Below are 26,007 nucleotides of genomic sequence, written 5' to 3'. Positions count from 1 at the left end.
TCAATTGGGTCATAGATCCAATTTTAAATTTGTTCAAAACAACGGTACAAAACATTCTTCCCATCTAAAAAAGTAGATGCTGACTAATGGCAAATCAAAGATCCCGCATCCTTTCCAATCCCCAGACCTCATTCCAATTAAAACCCATGGGATCCTTGCACAAAATGTTCGAAATCACACGATACAGGACTCAAACCATTGAATATCATGAAAAAGTGACGGTAGATTTTCTCGGAAACGGTAGATCTTCTGCGGAAAACTGTAAGAGAGTAGAACAGGCGGAAGATGTAGGGATTGAGACGGGTATGATAAAATAAATATAAACTGAACAAGAGGGCATATACATTGGACATGAGTGCCAGATGTGTGAGTGACAGATGAGCGGAGTTAGCCTTCAGTTTTGTGATGTATTTCGCGGGAAGAAGTAATGCTTCCGAGCTGCTGCGGATCGGGCAGCAGCTGGAGACGGCTGATTCGGATGAAGCCGTCTCCTCCGAACACGACACCCAAGAACTGGCAAAATCAATAGGAAGACCTCTTCAGAGCGTTATTGTAGCAAACAATGGGCTTACGAATAATTATTTTGCCAATGTTGTGAAAAATATCATCCGGAATTGCAGAAAAACGAATTTTACTCAGTCAGCTTGCAAATGTTTGTTTTTATTTCGTATGTCAAACGGCGTATTTGACATTTCAAAACAACAAATTATGTTCTGTTTCGTACAATACAACGGTCGACGGGCAGGGTACGGAAATCATCGTGCTATCGTGATACCAGCGTGATTCTGGGTGACAGACATATGATTTTATGACAGTGATATTGGTATCATATATGTGTCACAAGTAGTAAATCGAGGAGGGCCGTTTGGCCGAAAACAATTCGGCCGAATGCCATTTGGCCGGAAGTTGTTTGGGCGAATATATCATTTGGACGAACAGACCATTAGGCCGAACCAAAGTCATAGTTCGAAAGGCCGAATAGGTCATTTGGTAGAATAGGTTATTTACCTGAACAGGTCATTTGGCCGAATAGGTCATTATGGCCAAATAGGTCAATTGACCGAAAATGTCATTTGGCCGAAACAGTCACTTAGCAGATAGGGCCATTTGACTGAAAATGGCGTTTGGCCCAAAAGTGAAAAGTGAGAAATGAGGAGCGAGAGTGAGGCCTTAAACTTCTATCTTCTCACTTTTCACAGTGAGAAGTGAGTAATGAGGAGTAAGAAGTTAGAAGTGAGAAGTGAGTCGTCTGACTTCTTTCTTCTCACTCCTCATTTCTTACCTCCCACCTCTCTTGTGTGAAAGTGCGAAATGAGATGTGAGATATTAGATGTGAGAAATGATGAGTGAGAACTAAAAAGTGAAACGTCTCACTTCTCACCTCTCATTCATCAATCCTTCTCACTGCGAAAAGTGAGAAATGAAAAGTGAGAAAAACGAAATGAGAAGTGAGACGCATTACTTTTCACTCGTCATATTTCTTTTCTCACTTCTCACTGCGAAAAGTGAGAATTTCGAAATGTGAAGTGAGAAGTGAGAAATAATGAGTGCTAAGAGAGAAGTAAGACGTCTCATTTCTCATTCATTATTTTTCACCTCTTACTTCTCACCGTGAGAAGGGGAAAAGCGAAGTGTGACGCCTCTATTGTCATATCATATTTCTTACTTCCAATTTTTCGCAGTGAGGAGTGAGAAATGATGATTGCGAAGTAAGACGTCAAATGACCTATTCGGCCGAACGACTTATTCGGCCGAATGACCTATTTTTCCAAATAACCTATTTGGCCAAATGACGTATTCGGCCAAATGACCCATTCGATCAAATGACCTTTACGGCCGTATGACCTGTTCGACCATGTGGAATTCGGCCAGATGGGTTTCGGCAAAATATGTTCCGGCCCAAAGACCCTTCCTCGTTGAAGACCCATAACTACATGAAAAGATACCAGAAGCATCCGAAGATTCCATATCGACACATACAGGGAAGTGCATATCAAAAAGTGCTCTAATGCTCGTCAGAAGACAATCACCAACTTGGAAACACTTGGATCTCGCAATCACAAAATAATTTATTTAATCGACTCGCTTCCCTTAAAATTAAAAACATTTGAACGAAAGTTTTCCCAACCGGATCGCTCAGCAGTTTCTTGTATGCTTTCCGAGCCTACTTGAAAGATTCCGACCATGCTCAATGGCTTATGTTCCAACTTCTTCTGCACTGCTTCCTGTGCTTAGCCTAATCTGAATTTCATTTCTACAGAACGCAAAGGGCAAGTTGCTTCGAAAGCTTTCACAATGTGCAACGTTGTAGTATCAACGGCATCAAGATGGTAGATATCCATGCAATATTGTTTGATAGCAACTCAGTATTAAGACCCAGTTGGTTGAACGAGGATTTCCTAAAACTCAAGATCTGCGAAGTAGTATTCAAGTGGTCAAGTGGTCAAAGTGGCCAACGAGTGTTTTTATCACCTCTACCACCTTTAGCAGATAAAGGTTGGATGATTGCCTATGTTCAGTAAATTAAGATTTATGCTACTTAAGTATTCCATCTCCATCAAGCTGGAGCCTCTAAGATTGATAATTCAGCTTCACCAGATGATGTGATGAGCATTAGCGTCACTGCCGACAATTAGTGGAAGCGGAATGTGGCCGAACAGCCAAGGAACGATTCTAGATTTGGAAAATTATCCTCGAAGTTCTACACGGCTATTTGGTTTTAATTATGAACTATTGTAGGTTGCACCAAGCTGCTACATTACTTGAAAATTTTAACGATTTATGTTGAATATCTTTCTTGCAAAAATACACACAAAATGAATATATTTCTTGCAAAATTTTAAAAATCTAATTTCAAATCATCAAATTGTATAGATGTATCTCATTCATAGCAATATATTATGAAGAACGTATCTGAACACCCATAAAACACATCTTACAAATCTGTAAAAATAATAAAATTTTAGTGTACACAGTTCTGAAAAGTTAATTTTTCATGCAGATACTGTATTAAACTAATAAACAAAATTACAAGATGAACCAGCTGAAAATGATGCTGAAAATTTCGACAATATAGATAATAATAATTCTGAGATTTTAATACAACGATAGTATTGAAATCTTTTGCAATCAAATTTTTAAGCAGATTTAACTAACTTTCCTTGGGTGTAATGTTACAATCACATCGCTCAACTAAATGGAATAATATTTACTATTTTTTGCAAGTGAAGATATTCCTCTAAAAACTGAAAAAATATAATTTTCAGTACTACTCCACAGATGATATGAACTCTACGAATGTTCGACCATCAAATCGATGATCTCAATTACATTAAACAAATAGAAAAAATAGTAGCGAAGCAGATATCTCTGTGTGCACTGTCAAAAACCATCAACCGAAGCAAGTGTGTGATGGATATTCATCGCTTAAAAAATGTTTGATAAAGTACGTATAACAGATTAGAAAAGTGATCATAAAAATCGAATAAAGAAACATGTTGTCAATATGAAACCATTATGTCGTAATAGAAAGTCCATTTCATCAAAACTCCCGAGTTCCTTCGACATCCATTTTTTTTTCTCAGACAGTTTCTACGCGATATAAGAGTAAGAGGTTGCTACATGTGTATGATTCTTCGTTTGTTGAAGTTGATGCTGCATCTCAAAAGTTTCTCCAAACGAAAGAGCGAGATACCTACTGCCATAACACTACACAGAAATAGTTATAAAACTGTTAGTCTCTTAGCTACAACAGCACTCCTTTTCAATAGAAAAAGTCTCACTGTAAAATGAACGAGTCGATCCGAAAAACATACCAAACATGTGAAGAAAAACCTTCCGACCTCTTCGACTGTGGGTGTCTTCGTTTTGTTCACTCCCAGATGTTGCTGTTGAACAAACCCTACCGCCGCCCGCCAGCTTACGAGTGCGAATGCGACGCTTCATAGCACTCCTTGGACTTCATGAAGTAGGTCAGGATGTCGATTGGCAGCGGGAACACGATGGTGGAGTTCTTCTCCGCCGAGATGGTGTTCAGTGTCTGGAGGTAGCGCAGCTGCAGGGCAGCCGGTGAGTCGCCAATTACCTCGGAGGCTTCACGCAAGGCGCGGGATGCCTTCTGTTCACCCTCGGCGGCAATCACCTTGGCGCGGGCTTCACGGGCGGCCTCCGCCTCGGCAGCCATAGCACGTTGCAGTTGGACGGGTAGACGGACGTCCTTGCTGTAAGAGTTAGTGGAAAGGTCGAACATCAAAGTTACGGTTAAATACATTGTAATCGTTTCAGTGACGTGTGCGAAAGATATGGAAAGGGGTAACGCAGGACTTACATTTCCACACGTTCCACTTTGATTCCCCAAGCCTCGGTCGCTTCGTCTAGCGACAGTTGCATGCTGCCGGAGATTGTCATTCGTTCGCTGAGAATTTCATGCAGGTGTCGGGTACCCATCGTATTACGGAGGGTTGTCTGTGCCAGGAGCCGGGTCGAGTGATGAGCATTTTCCACATTGGCAATCGAGACCGTGGCGTTCGAGACACGGTAGTAAACAACGGCATCCACCGACACCGTCACGCTGTCCTTCGTCAGTACCTGTGCGACGAGAGAGATTGAAATGGAAAGGGTATGTGTTATGAGCTGTTGAATTCATCATTGTGATGAAGGGGCAATTGTAAACGTTGACGTTAAACATGAGCTATAGACACATTCCGGCGTGACGTTACAACAAAATCGAACCACCTTAATGTGGACCTTGTGAGGATTATAAAAATATTTCTCTAATACAATCTCGATTGTGAGTGCGATTGTTACCTAAGTGTTGTCTTAATATTTTCACCCAATTTTAATGCTTTGTAGATTTTGCTGTCATTGTAACGAATATTCTCTAGTTTTATAATATTGAATAGGTGTTTGGGAATTTTGAAAGGATTATTAAAGTATTTAATGGAAGGTTCATGAGTTCCACGGATTTAGAAGGGAATTCTAAGATATCCTGAAGCTACATAAAATTCTACGTGAATTTCTCCGAAATTTTGGTCGTAGTTTTAATTTTTATGATTTTTATGATTATGTATACTGAGATTCCGAAAGCATTCTGAATCCATTTCACTTGAAATAATTCAAACAGTTTATAAAAGTGGTAAATTCCCTATTCATATATGTTAAGATATAAGTTCTACGACTGTAAGGTCGAAACAGGGATGTCTTCCTGTGGCAGAATTATATTGAATAGCGAAAACAAAAAGCTTCTTAAGAACTTGATCATTTGTGTTGCGGAATAACTTCCGATTGACTCGTAGATTTTCGAAATAATGATCGTTCGAAATTTCATTGCCGGATTTATGTTCATGTGCTCATTTTGATGTACTTTTAAAATTATGCAGTCTTTTGCGAAGCGGATTGGAGCTGGTAGTGTAATAGATCCGGAATGTTTATATCTTTAAACAATTATGTTTCTGAACTTGGAACAATTAGAGGAACTTTCTAATGTATACAAAATAAGGTGAAAGCTTAAGCGTGACAAGCTATGAAAATAGAAAAAAAATTTAACGTAAATGTCGATATTGGAACCTTAGAAAAAGTGCTTCCGAATAACGGCTTGAATCTATCTAAGAGCAAGTTTGAAACAAACGGAAATCACGCTATACCACGGATGGAAAAATTTTATGAAATAGTAATTTGAGATGAGTATCAGTTTTTGATCAGCCTCAACTAAATCTTTTAAACAACGCTTGAGAATGTTACGATTATTTAATTAAATCATAATATTTAAGTAATAATTTCATAAAGACCAAGATGTCAGATGGAAATATTAAATATAGATATAAATTAATGTCCCAAAATTGAACACATTTTGGAGTTAAAATCTCCCAACTTAATCCAATTATCATGTTCCGTTGGTTGAATAATCCAATGCATATATGCTATAGTCTTATCTTTCCATTGTCATACATCAATAAGAAGATTACTGCGTTTAAAATTCACAATTTCGGCATGAGCTTATTGTGTATCCATTCTCAGATTTTTAACGAACACGTTAACGAAGCAGGATTTGAAAAGTAACGCGTTGTAAGGCTTACCTTCATAAACAAACTGATCCCATTAAAATATCATTTAAGTATCGGTTTCTTCGACCAGGAAACTAGTCTAAGAGTAAAATCAGCAGTGATTCAAATCGTTCGGGGCTGTCAGTTTGAATATGAATCTGAAACATTCATTTTCCCAGCAGCTGTTCTAGATTCATTTTTTATACCAGTCAAATCTCAAAAAAATAAAACTGGTATAACGCTCCGTTCTATTTTCTGCAGATTTGAACCACGATTGAATCACACGTTTAACACGAGATGAACGAGACTATCCATCAGCATAGGCTTGCTTGGCAGTCACGCATCTTCCCGCACTGCTAAGGAACGCCTCCCAGAATATTTAGAAGTAGTTTTCAAAATTTAAATTGCCCCTTATACCGGGCAGATACATCCATTTAAAGAAGACGTTACCCCTCCTTTCGCCTAATACCGAGCAGACGGGTTCATCTAAAGAAGGCATTATCAACTACTTTCGCCTTATACGGGCAGATGCATTCATTTAAAGATGGCGTTACACCCTCCTTCGCCTTATACCGGACAGACGCGTTCCTTTGAAGAAGGCATTATCAACTCCTTTCGCCTTATACGGGCAGATGTATTCATTTAAAGATGGCGTTACACCCTCCTTCGCCTTATACCGGGCAGACGCGTTCATTTGAAGAAGGCATTATCAACTCCTTTCGCCTTATACCGGGCAGATGCATCCATTTAAAGAAGGCGTTACACCTTCCTTCGCCTTATACCGGACAGACGCGTTCTTTTAGAGAAGGCATTATCAACTCCTTTCGCCTTATACCGAGCAGATGTATCCATTTAAAAAAGGCGTTACCCCTGTCTTCGCCTTATACCGGGCAGATGCATTCTTTTAAAAAAGGCATTATCGCCTTATACCGGGCAGACGCGTTCATTCTAAGAAGGCATTATAAACTACTTTTGCCTTATACCGGGCAGATGCTTCCATTTAAAGAAGGCGTAACCCCTCCCTTCACCTTATACCGGGCAGACGCGTTATTTTAAAGAAGGCATTATCAACTCCTTTCGGCTTATATAGAGCAGATGCATCCATTTAAAGAAGACGTAACCCCTCCCTTCGCCTTATACCGGGCAGACGCGTTATTTTAAAGAAGGCATTATCAACTTCTTTCGCCTTACACCGGGCAGACGCATTCTTTTTAAGAAGGCATTATCAACTCCTTTCGCCTTATACCGGGTAGATGCATCCATTTGAAGAAGGCGTTACCCCTCCCTTCGCCTTATACCGGGCAGACGCGTTCTTTTAGAGAAGGCATTACCAACTCCTTTCGGCTTATACCGAGCAGATGCATCCATTCAAAGAAGGCGTAACCCCTCCCTTCGCCTTATACCGGGCAGACGCGTTCTTTTAAAGAAGGCATTATCAACTCATTTCGCCTTACACCGGGCAGACGCATTCTTTTTAAGAAGGCATTATCAACTCCTTTCGCCTTATATCGGGCAGATGCATCCATTTTAAGAAGGCGTTACCCCTCCCTTCGCCTTATACCGGGCAGACGCGTTCTTTTAGAGAAGGCATAACCAACTCCTTTCGGCTTATATAGAGCAGATGCATCCATTTAAAGAAGGCGTTACCCTTGTCTTCGCCTTATACAGGGCAGACGCCTTCTTTTAAGGAAGGCATTATCAGCTCCTTTGGCTTATACCGAACAAATGCATCCATTTAAAGAAGGCGTAACCCCTTCCCTTCGCCTTATACCGGAAAGACGTGTTCTTTGAAAGAAAACATTAGCAACTCAGTTCGCCTTAAAACGGGCGGTAGATACGGTGGGGTTTCAGGTTTTGAAACCCACACCCGAGTCGAACCCGTACCGGATGGGTTCGGGTTTGAAAAATTAGTACAATATCGGGTTCGGGTCGGGTACGGGTTTGAGAAATAAAGTACTGCAAATTATTGAATTCAGTTTTGTTAATTGTGAGGCTAGTTTGTTGTTTGGGCTTACTTTTTTTTTCAATTTAAAAAGAACCAGAAAATATCTGATAATATTGAATTTTTCGGGGAAAATTTTGTGCGGCCTAAAATAATTAAATTATGTTGGGTTCGGGTCGAGTACGGGTTATGTCGGGTTCGGGTTTGCATTAAATACAAAAAAAAGCCCGGATTTCATGTAATTAAGCAGAAATCGGTAATTATTTGAATGATAATTATTCTAACTGAATTCCGCCAAATGGCATTCCGCGGAATGATTTTCGGTGAAAAGGTACATTCCGCGAAATGGCTTTCGGAAAAAAGGTGCATTCCGCGAAATGTGTTTCGGAGAGTTGATACATTCCGCGAAATGTCGTACCGCGAAAAAAAAAATCCGCGAAATGGTTTTCGGCGAAATAGTATACAACCGTTTTGGTGTATGAATGCGTCATTTTATCTACGGATCAATCCACTTTGCAATTACGGCGCCTTTCTTGGCAGCAACATAATGATTTCATTTAATTGAAAATTTGAAAAACATGGATGGAACACTGCTGGGGAAACCAGCGAATTTGTTTTATTTTGCTCCAGATTCAAACTAGATTAAAACCTGTCCACGTTCAATTTCGGACACCCATCTTCCAATGCGATTTTTTAAAATTTTCACAAACCGCAGAGAAGATCAATTTCCGCATAGCCGAATATATCCGCTTTATATGATACATTTAGGGGCCGCACACTAATTACGTAAGCACTTATAGGGGGAGGGGGATTTGACATTTTCTTACGTTCCATATAAAAAAATGATTTATATGAGAAAAATATACATGAAAACCCCAGAAAAATTGCTTACGTAATTAGTGTACAGCCCCTTAGCACGTTTTCATTTTCGTCCAATTTGATAAAATGGCAGAAAAACATTTGGACATTATCTCAGTGTCCAAAATTTAACGTGGACAGGCTTTAGTGGTCAAAAATTTAGAATGAAACTGAATGATTTCACTCTAACAAATTCAGAACAATTTTTTAAGCCAGCGATGGAATTAGCAGCGGCATTGATTTTAGATTAGAAATCGGGAAAATGTTGCCAGGGGTCCTACTCAATTTGGCTACCCTACTTGGACTTAACATATTGCAACAATAATTTCGATGCTCGAATTTTCTTTTATAGAATTCAAAATCAAAATCGCCGCCGACATTTTTGCATCGGCGCACCGCCGTTTAAAATTTGTCACGCCGCTGATACAAAATGTTCACGCCGATTCAAATTTGAAGAAGTCCACAAAATTTTCAGTGGAAATTCCGAAGATTCAGTGGAACTTCCGTATAATTTCCTGATAGATCTTTACAACATCACGTTGAAACTGAGAATGTTTCGCGAAGATACCAATAATTTCCATGAAAATTCCATACAATTTCTTGTTCAAATTTCAAAAAGCTTTCCGTAAAAACTAAGCAAAACTCCCTGTGAAAAATTGCGAAGCATTTCCCGTGGAAATTTAAAAAAATCTCATTGAAATTAAATTTTTGAATGGCAAAAAGTCGTTCCTCAGAAATCCATTTGGCTGAAAGCCACAAGGCTGAAAGTTGTAAGAAAGAAGTCTACTCGAGCAAAGATTGAGAGCAAATCAATAACTTGTTTTAATGTTGTGAAATCATCGATTATGTTTACTTAATTTGATAAGTTTTTGGACGTTTTAACGGTTAAAATAACAAACGTAGGTATAGCAGAAAAATCTTACTGTGAATCAAGTAAAAAACTATTCTTGTTGTCGATGAGAGCAAATCAAAAACTATTTTTGATATTGGTTTCCGATAACAAAATAAGTACACAGTTTGATGTCATATCATTCAATTTAGTAATCTCCAGCAATATTTGTAAACAAATCTTGAATCAATTTGATGTCAAAATCAAAATATGTTATTTGGCCAAGAATGTCATTTCGTCGAATAGTTCCTTTGGCTGAAAAATCGGTTGGCCGAATAGCGTAATAGCCGAATATGCTCTTTGGTCGAAATGGACATTCGGTGGAAAGTGTCGTTCGGCTGAATTGATCATTTTGGATATTTAAAAAAAATAACGGGAGAATATTTTGTGCTTCGCCTAAAAAAAAATATGAACTTTCTTAGAAATTTTTTCAAGCTTTTCCAGAATGTTCATTTGGATTTTCAACAAGAACTACTATCAAGTTTCCAGAACTCTTTAGAATTACCAAAAGGAGCCCTTATTGGATTTACCAAGAAAAACTGTTTGGAATTTACATGAGAATCTCTTCAGAGTTTTCACGGGAAGTTGTTCCAAATTTCTACAGGAAAATATTCGGAATATCCACGGAAAGTTCTTATTGAGTTTCTGTTGAGTATTCTTTGAAATTTACACAGAAAATTGTGACTTGTGAAAGGGACGCTTTAACGTTGACTTTGTCAATCTAGATTATTTAAGACGGGAAGTTTTTTTAATCCTTAACAAAAAGTTCATCACTAGACGGCTAGTTTGGTCTAGCCAACTTTAAAACAACGGAAAAATGCTCGGAATTTTTGAAGATTTTTTTTATTTCTTCAGAAAATTCTTTCTATTTTCGATAAGAAATTCTTGGGAGATTCCATTGACCGAAAGCGACAGACGGCCGAACTGGTAACTTGGCCAAAAAAGCCGTTTGCTAGTAGGTCATCTGGCCGAAACGATCGTTGGCAAAAAATGCCGTTTAGCAGAAATGTTTTTTTGACAGAATGGTCCATTTGCCCGAAAATGTAATTCGGTCCAACGGGACATACGGTCAAATATTAATGACACTGAACCTCGGACTTAACGGGTAATATGATCAAAAATGGTCACTCGTTTGGTTAAATAGACTTTTTGTCAATTGACCATTGTCGTGTGACTTGAGAACCTCTGATCACCTAAACCCAAAAACATAAACAAACCCAAACACCATCCAATACAAACCGATCAATGCACTTGAAAAGTGCAAGAGAATGAAATTACATTCATATGCAACATATGTGGCTCATCGCTAGTTGCTATCTATCTATCCTTCCTTGCCCCGCGTGAGGTTCGATACCAAGCGCACTTGAAACGATAGGCGTCAAATTGCACAATCGGGTCCGAAAGTGCACCAAATTAAACTGACTCAGTAATGAACATTTTTGGTAGTCACTCCAGCTGTCTCGTTCTATCATACATAGGCATTGGGATAATCAAATTGTGAAAACTCTATTTAAACCATTGAACGACAAAAATAAAGAACACTCTTTCCAACCGAGAACTCTCTGTTAGTCATTCGGTCCGAACCGGAGGTTACTTTTCGACGCCCTCCTTAGTTTGGATACCGACTCGATTAATAGAAAGCCTATCCCGTAACACGGTAGATCACTTTGACGTAGTGTGTTGCGGTGTAAGATCTACCAAACAGAGCCCTAGCTTAATCCATTTTCTAGCTAGGGCAATGAGTTGTGGTAATTAAGGATTCATCGTATTTAGTCCCCGCTACCAACAGCAGTCTCAGAAATAAAACATAATTAATGTTACCTTGCAGACAGTTGAAAGACTCGAATTCCTCTTGTTTGAGGCTAAACTGTATGCAGCAGAAACAACTTTTCAAGCAATTAGTTAAATAACCTCGGTATCCGTCCCTAGGCTAAACTGACTGCTGGAAAAATCGAGTTAGGGGTTTAAATACGTACTAACTCTTCTTGAACTGGTGAACAATGGTAGTGAGAGGAACACACGGAAGTTCTTATTACTGAACAAATTCTCTTGCTTGAAATGGTCTTGTAGACAGAGCTAAATCCCGGGTTTGTAGCTTTACTGGTGATATTCTAGTGGCTAGGGTTCCGATGCATGGCCAAAAACAGTATTACTGTTCTGTTTTCTCAAGAAAGGATTTATTTCCTACTGATAAGGTGCGCGCCTGCAATGGGATTGCTGCCTGTCAAGGGTCTAAATACCGGGACCTTGTCATGGTACTATTGAGAAAACAAAACAACAACTGTATAGAAACCGATACTGCATTGCTTATCAATAGTAATGTAGTAATTCGACATGCACTTAAACACTAAGGATACGGGTAACGCTACAATAGATCTAATAACTGGTCGCAGTGGCACACCCGAACAGGAAAAAAAAATAGAAAGCCTTCTCCAAAACACCGTACTCGCTACACCATTTAACAAAATTCCTTAGCTTATTTATTTTTGAGTCGATACTGGCCCTTAGGCCAAAAGACATCTAGCCAAGCACCATTTAGCAAAACTAAACGTTTAACGGAAACTGTTATCAGGTCAAGACTGGTTTGACCGAAAATGTAGTTTGGCTGAAAGCAAAAAGAAAATTTGGCCAGACTTGTAAAAAGTTATTTGCACTAACAGTTCATTTAACTGAAAATGACGTTCGACTGAAAAAGTCGTTTGACCGAATGTGGATCATTTGACCAAAATTGCCAGAATTGTCATTTGGCAGAAAATGCCGTTTGGCCCGAGAATGACCTTTCTGCAATCTTACTTACTAACTTACTTACTGACTTCTTTGAAAAGTGTCGTTTGGCTCAATTGATCATTTTCACAAAAAGACGTTTAGCCGAATAGGTCATTTTGACAGGATGACCAGAAGGGTTGATTTGCAGAAAAGACATTTTCGGTCCAAATGTCCATTCCTACCAAACAGCATTTTCGGTCAAATGATCTATTCGGTTAAACGACTTTTTCGGCCAAATTAACATTTCGGCTGAATTTCCATTTTGGCTGTATATAAATTCGGTCAAAGTGCATTTTTGGCCAAACCATTTTCGACCTGATAACAGTTTCGTATAAACGTTCATTTCGGCTTAATGGGAATTGGATGACTTTTAACTTAAAGGCCAGTATCGACTTGAAAAGTAGAGGTTAAGAAATTTCTTTCAAAGGTCGTTTGATAAAAAGGCCTTTTCAACGTAAATGTCATTAGGCCAAACCGATAGATATTTTTGACTAAATTACTAAATTAATTTTTAAATTTTGCCCAACGTTTCGTTGCTCTTTGGGTCTGTATTGCGTAACGCGAAAAACGTTGTTTTTGAGAACCCCCCACCCCCTCGTAACAATCTGTAACAATTTCCAGAACTACCCCACCCCTATGCGTAACGCGTAACAAACAGTTTATTGAGAAAAAAAAATTGGTAGGATTTAAAACACGTTACAATAAATTATTATGCATTAGTATATTTTATGCTATTTTAAAGAAAATAAACATTTTTCAACATTTTAAATTTATTTTCTATGCAATTAATTTGTTACGCGTATTACAATATCCCGAAGGACAACCCCCCACCCCCTATTGCGTTACGTTATATTTGAACAGACCCTTATTGACATTTGGCCGTATAACCTGTAGACCCAAACGATATTTTTGGCCAAATGACCCATTCTGTCAAACGACCATTTCGGCCAAACGGCATTTTCGGTCTGATGACATATTCGACCAAACGACCTGTTAGGGCAAACAACTTTTTCGGCCAATTTACCAGTTTGACCGTATGTCGCTTTCGGCCAATGGAATTTCCCAAGAATTTCTTTTGGACAATACACTAGTCGTTCAAAAGCTGCAGCATGTTTTCGTTTCAGTTAGCGAATGCCATTCGATAACCGCGACGCATTCTTGCCGTCAAACAATTGTCAGGCGACGTCCGACGAAATGGAAGTGCACCTGATTGTGCAGCGCAATGTAGATCATAGACTTTGACATCGTTTTGAAGTTCAGCTTTCCGAAAACTGCAAACTGATGTAACTATTGAATTGCAGTTAAAAGCATTGCAGTTAAATTACTTTTGGTTATCAAACGTCTACTGTACAAAGAATTTTCAGTAGAAATCCAATAATTTCTAACAATTTTCCGTTGAAATCCAAAGATTTTTTTCATTGAAATCTACATGTTGAACAATCCTTTAGAAATTCTTTAGAAGTTTACTTATGGAGAATTTCTCGTGAAAATTCCAGAAAATTTTCCTTGAAAACTCCTTACAGCCTATCGCGAAGATTCTTAAGAATTTACTGTTTACTGTTATTTAGTATTTAGAAAATTTGGAGAAGAATTAAAACTGCATTTTTGGACATTGGAGGATGGAGGTTAATTAAAAATCGCGATTAATTCATGTGTTTCCTAGGAAAGTTTCCCCACAAGTCATTCCAGGAATTTCTTGAGAAATTCCTCCGAGAATTCCTCCGCAAGCTCCTCCAGGAATTCCTTCATGAAATCCTCCTAGACTTCCTCCGAAAGTACCTCAAGATATTCTTCTGAAGCTTTCTCAAGAAATCCCTTCGGCAGCTTCTCCAGGAGATTCTCCACAAAATCCTCCAGAAATTCCTCCGAGAGTTTATCCACAAGTTTCTCCTTTAATTCTTCTAGAAGTTCCTCTAAATATTACTAAAAAGTACCTCCAGGATTTCCTATAGAAATGCCTACAAAATTTCCTCCGAAAGTTTCTACAGGATATCCTTCAGAAATTTCCACATGAATTATAAATAGTTTATTTAAAAATTTCTTCGGATTTTTCAAGAATACCTCGAGAAGTTTCTCTAAGAATTTCTCTGGAAGTTTCTTCAGAAATTTTTTCCAAAAAATACTCAAAAAAATTCCTTTAGAAGTTTCTATAGGGAGTCCTCTAGAAATTTCTACAGGAATTCCTTCGGAAGTTATTACCAAAAATCATTCGGAAAATCCTCCGAAAAATCCACTAGGAATACCTCAGGAATACTTCCTGCTTTGGAAGCTCCTCCAGGAATTTTTCCGGAAGTTCATACAGGGATTGCTCCCGAAGCTGCCCCAGGCATTCCTCCGGAAGTTTCTCCAGCAGTTCCCCCCGAAGTTTCTTCAGTAATTCCCTCGCAAGTACCTCCAAGAATTCCCCCAGAAATTCCTCAAACATTAACTTCGGAAGTTTTTATAAAGAATTCTTCAGAAATTTTCGGAAGTTCCTCCGGAAATTCCTCCGAAAATTCCTCCAGAAATTCCTCCAGAAGTTCCTCCGTAAGTTCTTCCAGGAATTCCTCCAGAAATTCATAAAAAATACAAAAAATCATTAGGAAAATCTTCCGAAAATTCCTCTAAAAAATCTTCCGGGAATTCCTTCGGAAGCTCCTCCAGGAATTCCTCCGGAAGTTCCATGAGGAATTCATCCGTATGTTCCTCCAGGAATTCCTCCGGAAGTTCCTCCAGGAATTCCTCCGGAAGTTCCTCCAACAATTCCTCCAGCAATTCCTCCGGAAGTTCCTCCAGCAATTCCTCCGGAAATTCCTCCAGCAGTTCCTCCGGAAGTTCCTCCAGCAATTCCTCCGCGAATTCCTCCAGAAATTTCTCCGGAAGTTCCTTCATGAATTTCTCCGGAAGTTCCTCCAGGAGTTCCTCCGGATATTTCTCCAGAAATTCCCCGGGAAGTTCATTCAGGAATTTTTCGGGTAGTTCTTTCAAGAATTCCTCCGAAAGTTCCTTCAGTACATCCTCCGGAAGTTCCTTCAGGAAATCCTCCGCAAGTTCTTTCAGAAATTCCTCCGGAAGTTCTTTCAATAACTCTTCCGGAAGTTCCTTGAGGAATTCCTTCGGATATTCCTTGAGGAATTTCTGGAGAAACTTGCGGAGAAATTCCTGGAAGAATTTCCAGAGGAAGTTCCCTGGAGGATTCCCTATAAAAACTTTCGGAGGAATTCCTGAAAGAACTTCCGAAGGAATTCTTGAAGGAATTTCCGGAGGAATTCCTGTAGAACTTTCCAAAGTCTTCCTGGAGGAACTTCCAAAGGAATTTTTGGGGAACTTTCCTCAGGAATTCCTGGAGGAACTTCCGAAGGAACTCCTGGAAGAATTACGTCTGAAGGAATTCTTGGAGAAACTTCTGAAGGAGTTCCTGAAGGAACTTCCGGAGGAATTCCTGGAGAAACTTCCGGAAGAATTCCTGGAAGAACTTCCGAAAGAAATCCTGGAGGAACTTCCGGATGAATTCCTGAAGGATTTTCCAAAGAAATTCCTGGAGGAACTTCCGGAGAAATTCCTGGAGGAACTTCCGGAGAAATTCCTGGAGGAACTTCCGGAGGAATTGCTGGACGAACTTCTGGAGGAATTGCTGGAGGATCTTCCGGAGGAATTGCTGGAGGAACTTCTGGAGGAACTTCCGGAGGAATTGCTGGAGGAACTTCCGGAGGAATTGCTGGGAGAACTTCCGGAGGAATTGCTGGAGGAACTTCTGGAGGAACTTCCGGAGGAATTGCTGGAGGAACTTCCGGAGGAATTGCTGTAGAAACTTCCGGAAGAATTGCTGGAGGAACTTCCGGAGGAACTGCTGGAGGAATTTCCGGAGGAATTTCTGGAGGAACTTCCGGAGGAATTGCTGGAAGAACTTCCGGAGGAATTGCTGGAGGAACTTCCGGAGGAATTTCTGGAGGAACTTCCGGAGGAATTTCTGGAGGAACTTCCGGAGGAATTTCTGGAGGAACTTCCGGAGGAATTGCTGGAAGAACTTCCGGAGGAATTGCTGGAGGAACTTCCGGAGGAATTGCTGGAGGAATTTCCGGAAGACCTCCGGAGGAATTGCTGGAGGATTTTTCGGAGAAATTCCTGGAGGAACTGCAGGAGGAATTTTTGAAAGATTTTCCAAAGGATTTTTTTGTAGAAACTTTCGAAAGAATTCCTGTAGAATTTTTTGGAGGATCCCCTATAAAAACACCCTAAGGAAATTTTTAAGGAATTTCTGGAGGAGTTCCTGGAGGAGCTTCCGGGGGAATCCCTGGTGGATTTTCTGGGGAAATTCCTGGAGGAACTTCCAGGGAATTACCTGGATGATCTTCGGGCGGAACTCCTGGAGGAACTTGAGGAGGAATTACTGGAGGAATTTCCAATTCTTGGAGGACCTTCTGGAAGAATGTTCGGAGGAACTTCCGGAGAAATTCTTGGAAGCACTTCCGGAGGAATTCCTGGAGGCACTTTAAATTTCTTACGATTCACCTTTTGAATTTCTTGCTATATCCAACGGAAATTTAAAAAAATGTCTTGTGAAACTTCCTTGGAATTTCCGTTGAAATATCTTTCAATTTTCGATGAACATTCGTTAAAATTTCCAATTGAAATTTCTTTCATTTTCTTATGGAAATTCCCAAGAAAATTCCTCACGATTTCCCATGCCAACCCCTTACAGTTTCCCATGTCAAACGTTAACAGTTTTTCATAGTAACTCCTTGCCAGTCCTTTTGGAAATTTGTTACAATTTCCCATTGATGTTCTTAACAATTTTCTTATTGAATTTTCTTACAATTACGTTCACAATTTGCCATGGAAATTTCTTCGAATTGCCCTATGAAATTTTAAACAATTTACTGTTGATATTCCTAACAGTTTCTCATGGGTATTCCTTACAAATTCTCTTAAAAGTTCTTTAGATTTCCCCATTGAAATTCGTCACAAATTTACTAGCAGTTTGCCAATTGAAATCTCTCAAGTGTTCTTATAGAAATTCCTCTAGAAATTTCAATCGAAATTTCATACAATTCTCCATGGTTTCTCATGGAAGTTCCTCTCTGTTCATGGTTTTCCATGGACATTCCTCAAATTTTTTCATGAAAAATCCCATAACGTTTTCTCGTGGAAATTCCTAACAATTTCACATAAAAATCCCATATAATTTCCCTTAGAAATTCCTTTCTATTTTCAATAGAGATCCCTTGTAATTTGCCATTGGTATTATTTAAATAATTTCTATGGAAATTTCATACGATTTCCTATGGAAATCCCTAACAATTTTCGATAGAAATCCCTATCAGATGCTAATGGAAATTTCTTTCAAATGCCCGAAGAAATTCCTTCCATTTCCTGTTTAAATTCCTCGCTATTTCGTATGGAAGTTCCTTACAATTTCCCCTGAAAAATACTTACAACATTTTCACGAACATTTCTTACAATTTCCCAGGAAATTTCCTTAAAGTTTTCCGAGGATATTCTTTTGAATTACCCGTTGAAAATCTTTATAATTTCCATAGAAACATACTTACTTTTCCCATAGAAATTCAACATATTTATTTAAGTTTTATCTCCTTGAAATTTTCAATGGAAATTCCTTGCAATTTCCAGTGGAAGTAAAAATGAATAATCATTTCCTCGTGATTTGTTTATTTTTTGACGCAAACCTGTCCGCAAAGTTTGAGATTGTTCAAATGGTGCGGACAGGTTTGCGGTTTACTTTGCGTTTAGTACAATCCGCAAACTCATTCCGGATGCATTGTGCGTTGCTACGTTTGACTGCATGTATGCAAAGTAGCTGTCAAATTTCCGGATTGCCTTCCGGATCCATTGTGCGCCGGCCTTTAGTTCTGAAAATGTATTGCGAGAGCTTGGCTGGTGGCCCGGTGCTGGTAATTTGATTTAATCAGTACTACTAAGCTACGAAGGACCTCTGTCGTCCTCCGCAGCTTAGCGGAAAGCTCCTGTCTAGCGTACTGGGGTCGTGGGATCAAAGCCCACCGAAGGGGCGGTTACCCTCCAATACCTTTTCCGAACTAAATCTATCACATGTTGTGCATATGCACAATCGAGTTTCAGACATAGTAAGTATATGATTGTTTGTTTCCAAAAGCCAAACGCCTACTCCCTTGCAATGTTAATGAAACATTGATCACAATTCGAAAAGTTTTGACATCTTGATGCAACTTTATCGTGCTTTGATGTTTTTCCAATGCCTTTAATGAAAATGAATAGAAACAAGGTGCTTTTTGGAAGATGTTGCGTGTGCTACTTGGGGTAGTTATAATGGTAAGGCGATGGCGTAGCCAGAAAATCAGAAAATTGGTCTGGGGAAGGGTTGGTTTCTGAACATTTTTTTTAATTTGAGAGGGTTCAAAAAAAATTTCTTCTAAACATTTTGTCTGGTTTTGACCACCTAAACAATGTTTAAGAATATGGCAGTTTTATAATTCCTACAAATTCCGAGGTATCTGGCCAAAAATGGTGGTAACAACTTTCAACTATCACTTCGTAACATCGGATTTCCAGAGTTTGCTTCAGTAAATTGTCCCGTGTCACCTAGTTATGGCCAAAAATAGCCGGCAATTTTTCTATACTTAGCCTACGAAACATCAAGCACTCGCCGCAGGCTGACGCATCCCTTCGACAATTTACTGACCATCAGACATTCATCAGAAGTGGAAATTCACTCGGGATAGCACATTCCCTCATCAAATAACGCGCCCGTGGAATTGACCGACATTCGATGTGTTGAATGCGTGCGTGGTGCGAACTTACCTCTTGCGGTGGGACGTCATAGGTGCGGGTACGCAAGTCAACACGTGCGTACGCGTCAATGCATGGCAGGATGAAGAAAATTCCTATCGAGGGATGGGAAAACAAACAATTTGTCGGAATTAGGTTTGCGTTTTGCGGTGTGACCTAGAAGGGTAAATGGCTCGGTAACACATACCTGGGCCTTTCGCACCACCATGAACCAAACGACCTAGACGAAATATAACGGCACGCTCGTATTCTTGCACGACCTGGAAATAGATGTATCGAAATTGTGAAATTAGAAACGATTCTTGGTTTGTAAATATTTGTTTACTGGGTAGATAAAATTATTCCATTTCCGTTATCCAATGCCCTCCCGTATTTGTCAAATATGTGTATTTCCGCCCTATGTGAATAAACAAACGACATTAAAAGAAACAATACATATTCAAACGACCATAAAGGCAACAAAAAAGGAATCGATTTGAATCAATTGCGTCCCATTAACTTTTTGCTAAACTGTATCGTCATTTGCAACACACTCGATGTTGAAAAATCTTCCAATCAATTTACTACGATCGAAAACTTACTCTCGTGGCTGGAAAAACTTGTGCATTCGAAAGTTTTTCGAAGTTTAGAGATGGTCCCCTCGGAAAATCGAAGTCGTTATAGCGGCACCCAGTTTAATTAAAACATAAAACTTTCTCCCCAAGTCAAGCCAAACTCATGAATAGGCAACCAAGTGTGTGTGGTCCCGCAAAGCGAAGTACTCGTTTTGCTGTTTAATGTGCTGTTGCCATGGCCGGGAGGTCTCTGTCCCAAAAGAGCATAGCGAAACAGCTTTGCAGCTTGTATTATAAATAATGTACAATTTCAGTTCATAGCCACAGAGCGGCGATACGATATGGTGGATATTCTACAGAATATACTGCTGTAGTAGCCATCGTTGTTTTCCCTATACTATTGCACTGTGGCTTTGATCTACTTTATTTCGAATTTATTAAAAAACTAAGTAAAAGTAAAAATTAAGAAGAACTTCCAGAGGATTTTTTGTAGAATTCCTCGTAGAAATAAAAAAAAACCATTGATAGTCCAGAAACATAACCATTAAAATCCCAAATAAATCATCCGTGAGAATTAAAAAAAAAACTCCATGTAAATTATGAATAATTTGTGTATGTGTGTTTATTCCGAAAAATATAAAAAGCATACGTACAAATGTCAAACAACTCCATGTAGAATCTCTAAAGAATTTCCTATGTAAATGTCAAATAATGTTCCGTGGTAAATTCCGGTTGAAATCCAAATAATTTCTCGTTGAAATTAAATATTTGAATGGGGAAAGGCCGTTTGACTGAAATTCATTTGGCCAAAGACCACAAGGCCGACTGTGTCAATAAATCATTTGACCAAATTTAATCTGGTAGAAAGTCATTTGGCCGCAAATGGCCTAACAGGTGTTTTTAGCTTGAGCTTTATAAAACCAGAAAACGTGATTAACCAGAACAATCGTAATTGCATGGGACCAACAATGAAAAGTGCCATTTTGAAAAGAGCCAAACATAAATAATTCGGCCGAAACCCACAATGCCGAAAGCGGTTTGGCTGAATATGTCATTTACTCGAAAATGTCGTCTGGCCGTAAAGGTCATTTGACCGAAAATGTCGTTTGACTGCAATAGTCGTAGCCAGAAAGATCAATTTGACTGAAAATATCTTTAGTCCGAATTGGACATACCGCCGAAAATGTCGTTCGGCTGAAGAATCGTTCAGTAGAAAAAGCCGTTAGATCAAAAAGGTCATTTGGCTTAAATTGACGTCTGGCAGATTAGGTCAAATAGTCAAACAGATCGAAATTTTTGGTCATGTTGTCCGTTCAGCCTAATGACATTTTCGGTACAATGGTCTTTCCTGCCAAACGAACAATTGGGCTGAACGGAATTATCGGCAAAATGGATTGTATGACATTTTATTATTTTTCGATGATGCATTTTAATAATTAGGGTAAAACTTCCTATCGTTGTGGTATGTCCTAATATTGCGGTAGTGTTAAAATAGTCCATTTTGGGTATGATAGCATCAAACACAATTGTGGATCCGCTAAAGCTCTTCGAATTAACCACTAGAACACATTTTGTTTCAAAACACCCATTCAAAATGATGAAAAATCAACATCTTTCTTCATAAAATTGAGTCTTTTGAGCCTATTATTGCGGTAGTACTAAGGTCCTATTGTTGCGGTATCGCTCTCCATACGAAATACAGCCAATACCGCAACAATAGGACTGATCTTCAAAAAATATCGCAACGAAAATGTGTCCTACTATTGCGATAGTTTGTTTTTATTGTGACAAAAATAAAACAACATAAGCTTGGCACAAATGATATAATGTTCACCCTATTCGACTACTGCAGTGTGTAAAAAGATATTAGTTCATTTTTGAATATTTTTCAAAACCAATTTTGTTTTGACGCGTTACCCCTCTATGATAGGCCGTTTTACCCTTATTGGATTGTTTAATAATGCACGAGGAAAGCATAATCTCTGCTAGGTGGATTAATCTAGGTTTTTAGCAATCCTGTCGGACAAATGCGCTATTTTAAAAAAGGCAATATCATCTCCTTTCGCCGTATACCGGGCAAATGTATCCATTTAACAACGTTAACAACTCCTTTCGCCTTATACCGAGCAGACGCATCCACTCAAAGTAGGCATTATCTCCGGGTGCGGTCATTCAAAGATGGTATTATCTTCTTTCATTGTTTTAAATCACATTCCAAAAGAACTTAGCCCGGATTGCGTGTAAAAAAGCAGAAATCGGTAAATATTTCAATAATAATTATTCTAATTCAATTTTGCCAAATGGCATTTCAGAATTCGTTTTCAGTGAAAAGGTATATTCCGCGAAATGTCTTTTGGAAAACCCAGATTAATCCACCTAGCGGTGATGATGCCTTTCTCGCTCGTTCAAAATGGTTGATAAACATATCATATACCTATGAAAAGTCTAAAATAACACTAATTGGTGAATAATACTTATTTTTCACATTTTCACATTCTCGTAAATAAAGATAGATAAATAAAGATAGATTGAATTGAAAATTCACATTTGTTTATACACATTGTAATAATTGCTGCCGGATGCAATTTGTTGCAAGCAAATCGGATGAGGTTAAGTGCCCTGAAAATGTGATGAGGTTGAGCAATTGCACAAATCGAGTTTCAGACATAGTATAAAAATTTGTATTTTGGCCATAACTTTTGAGCCCATTCCCAGTTCGACCTGATTTTTAATGTGAAACAATGGGACAGGATTCCCCGTTCAAATAATCGGTTCAGGATAAGATTTCGACAAATGAGTTAGATTTTTTTTGCACACACACATTCTTCTGAAAATTCCGTTTTGAAGCCAGAATCCAGCTGAAATTTTTGTTTTAAATAATATGATTCTTCATATAGATAAAATTCAGTTGACCATCCCCGTCAAAAATTGTATTTCGTTTCATTGTTTCAGTCGAGTCTTTGGCTTATTTAAGGTCAACTTTCCCAAAGAAAATATGGGTTCTTTGAAGCCTCTAACTATTAAATCGAAAACAAAAACCAGCCGCTGCAAACTAATAGGCCTGGAGACACTTGCGCTTCGTCGGACTAATCTGCAAAGGCTGTTTGTTTTTGATATTTTAAAAAACGTCGTGCAGTGTCCATATTTATTGCAAAACGTTACGTTTTGCGCTCCTTCTCGGCATCTGCGTGAACGCGATCTTATCATGATTCAGCGTCACAGGACGTCATATGGTTTTAACAACCCTCTGGAAAACTGTTTTCGGTCGTTTAATAGTGCAAGTGCTGTTTTTGATTTTAATGTGTCTAAACTAGTTTTTAAGAATAGAATAAGAAATATTAGAAAAGAAGCAGTCTGAGGAGTTTTTCATAATTCAAGACGAAGAAATAAATAAATGAAAGCGAAATAAGAAAAACCGAAAACGTGTGCACGTGTTAACCGATCTGAAAAAATCACTCGATGTTCGACAGACAGACAGCACTTTTTCGATTTTGTTTTAAATTCAAAAAATACTTAAGCGAATAAAAATTTTTGACGGGAAAGGTGAATTTTGCTAATGAGTAGTTCCGTTTTGTCATTATCATTCAAACACTTTTCAACAAGATTTATGAATTTGATCTGATTTAAAAAAAATCTGATCAGAATTCTACTGGGGTTGCTTTTCTTTATATGGAAAGCATTTCGCCATAATTATGAATGTATGGTTAAAATTGATTATTTTGATTTCTAAACTGATCCAAAACTATTTATCAGATCACTCTACAGGTAAACTATCCAAGTACAAAATCTGATAGATTACGCGTGACAGAGCTAGTGTTACCAAAATCAGCATTTTTGAGCTCATATTGTGCAATAATTTACATCGTAATGATTACATACCTGATATACTATCAGAAAATCGAAAATCGTTGCTTGCCTTCGGGTAATTTGTTATGGATTGTGGCAAGGATGTTTTCGATCATTAGTATTGTGCCTTGCAACAAAATGACAACTTTCGTGATCATTTTCCAAGGCTCTCAAAGATGTGAAAAATTTCTCCGCAGTACAAATAGCACGTGCTATCCAAGCATTCACCGCCGGAAAGTACCACGTGGCGGCCAAATTAAAACAAATATCGAATTGGCTTTTTTTCTGGAGAGTGGAGGTATGTTGTTCTTAGGCGACTATCTGGCGCGTACTTTTCGTTGCGACCAAAAATGAGCGGAGGAGTAGATTTTTTTATGAGCGGTACAGTAATATAGGTTTGATAATTTAGTAGTTTGTCAATAACTCATTCCAGAGGTTAAATTTCAAACGTGATATGTGGAGGACTTCTAAAGCGAAGGTTTTTACAACTCTGCCTAATGTTTGTTTCTATTGTGCTAATGAATCAGTTATAGCGCTAGTTGTAGTAACTTATTATACAGACTGATCGAAATTTTGTTATCATTTAGTATTAGTAACTAATGCTTAAACTCTATTATTAGTTGAATCAAAACAACAAACTATTAGGCAGAGCTGTAGAAAAATATTCGCACTAGAACTCCGCTGTAACACGTTTTGACATTTAACCTCTGGAATGAGTCATTGTAGTTTGTCAATGGTCGAACTAAGACTATTAAATGATCTAATACATACTTGGATTATAGAAAAGTTTGGATACTTTTCTACTGACTTCCTAAAATAAAATTTTTTCTCCGAATCCTTCCAAAACTCAGTTTCTCCTACATAATCCGAGTGCTTTACAAACGAAATTAATATCCTATGGAAAGAACCACGCGAATAAGGTTGATATAGCCATTTAAATGCTAGTGTTCGGAATATGAGTCATTTTCGGGACTTGAGTCAAAACGGTTTATATTTTTCAACGTCCGATTAAATGCCACCGAACCAAAGCACAGCACCCGGTGCGTTACCGCACGTATGCACAAGCAGCCGATGTCTTGATGCAGTGAAATAGTTATTTATTGCAAATCGCGTAGCCTCTTGTTCTTCGAACACTGCCCTCTCAAGAAACAAAGATAGTTCAGGGGTAACGTTATAGGCTCTCAACCAGAGGATTTATGTTCGGTCCTCTTGTAGCCATCTTATTTTTTTCCAAACCCATATTTTCTAGGAATGTGGTATAATATTACGCATTGTAAGAAAAGTTTTGAATACTAGAAAAATCAAACAAAATTTTTGTATTTAACATTTTCCATGCTAATAATCAATGGAACCTAATGCTGTGTATTGTTTATATTTATATTCATGACATTTCTATAATTGAATCCATCTGATTATTTGGGATATTTGAAAGAATTCAGGTCTGAACTTCAGATGATGGAGGAGGTAGGAAATGAAACATAAATGCATAAATTGAGAATCGATATGTACTCAACATTTTTCTTTAATGATTGTTAGCAGAAACAAAATAGCTTTTGATTTACCTTGGTAGTAATCAAACTTGCCCACCGAGTTTCAATAGAGAGTAAACATAAGTGGAAAATTATATTCGATTGCTTCAATGCACAAAGAAAAGATGCCTTACTGAATAGAAAAGACATAATTTTCAATAAAATTAGAAGTCTGCGAGTTTATGGGGCAGCAGACGCTATATCCAAGGAATTAAGACCGAGTTTCCTCTGCGCGTTATTTCCGCGCAGACATCTAAATTTTTTTTTCCGTGGTACTCATGAACCAGTTTCCCCAAATCTCATTTGCTCGGATCAACATTCAACCCAGCTGAGCTAAAAATAGAACATTGCCGCACGCAATGCGATGTGTGTTGGTAATGCTTCATACGGCAATATTCATCCGACGGCAAGAGACTGAAGCGAATGCGCATGCGTCCCACGTCTTCCCGCACACCAGCTGCGCTCCCATATGCTGATTGAACGCCACAAAGAATGATGCATATGCGTAAAAATAGAACAGAAGCACGGCTTGCCGCTGATGCTACGATGGTTAAGCCGACCGATCCACAGTGGCGGAAATCCAGACAAAACCTAAAACAAAAATCGTTCTTTCGTGAAGCTGATATTATTTTAATTTTGCACATTTAGTCAAGGATAATTCCTCAGTTTGTTAATTGTAGTTGGTAAATTTAATTTTTGGTGACTTGGCTCAAGTTGATGCTGTAAAGTATCTCCTAAACATATATGTATGGGAAAATTAAATTTGACTAAATTTTTTATCGGGAAAGATTCGGAAAGAACTGATATCACGCATTGA

General features: G+C 38.5%; 1 protein-coding gene across 5 annotated transcripts in view; it reads right to left on the bottom strand.

Annotated features, from left to right (window-relative positions):
- Positions 1-2,475: 2,475 nt before the first annotated feature.
- The window catches only part of LOC134210992 (band 7 protein AGAP004871), a 457,813-nt gene continuing 434,281 nt past the window's right edge, over positions 2,476-26,007 (bottom strand). For all 5 annotated transcript variants that reach the window (XM_062687488.1, XM_062687489.1, XM_062687490.1 and 2 more), the window contains 4 exons: positions 19,449-19,521; positions 19,274-19,356; positions 4,328-4,587; positions 2,476-4,220 (listed from right to left, as the gene is read on the bottom strand). In XM_062687488.1, the coding sequence (XP_062543472.1) occupies positions 3,920-4,220; positions 4,328-4,587; positions 19,274-19,356; positions 19,449-19,521 (717 nt within the window). In that variant the 3' untranslated portion in view covers positions 2,476-3,919. The remainder of the gene's footprint in view (positions 4,221-4,327; positions 4,588-19,273; positions 19,357-19,448; positions 19,522-26,007) is intronic.

Source organism: Armigeres subalbatus, chromosome 2, assembly GCF_024139115.2.
Source record: "Armigeres subalbatus isolate Guangzhou_Male chromosome 2, GZ_Asu_2, whole genome shotgun sequence".
Classification (NCBI taxonomy): domain Eukaryota; kingdom Metazoa; phylum Arthropoda; class Insecta; order Diptera; family Culicidae; genus Armigeres; species Armigeres subalbatus.
Note: the sequence above shows the minus strand (reverse complement) of the source record. Positions and strands in the feature narration are given on the sequence as shown.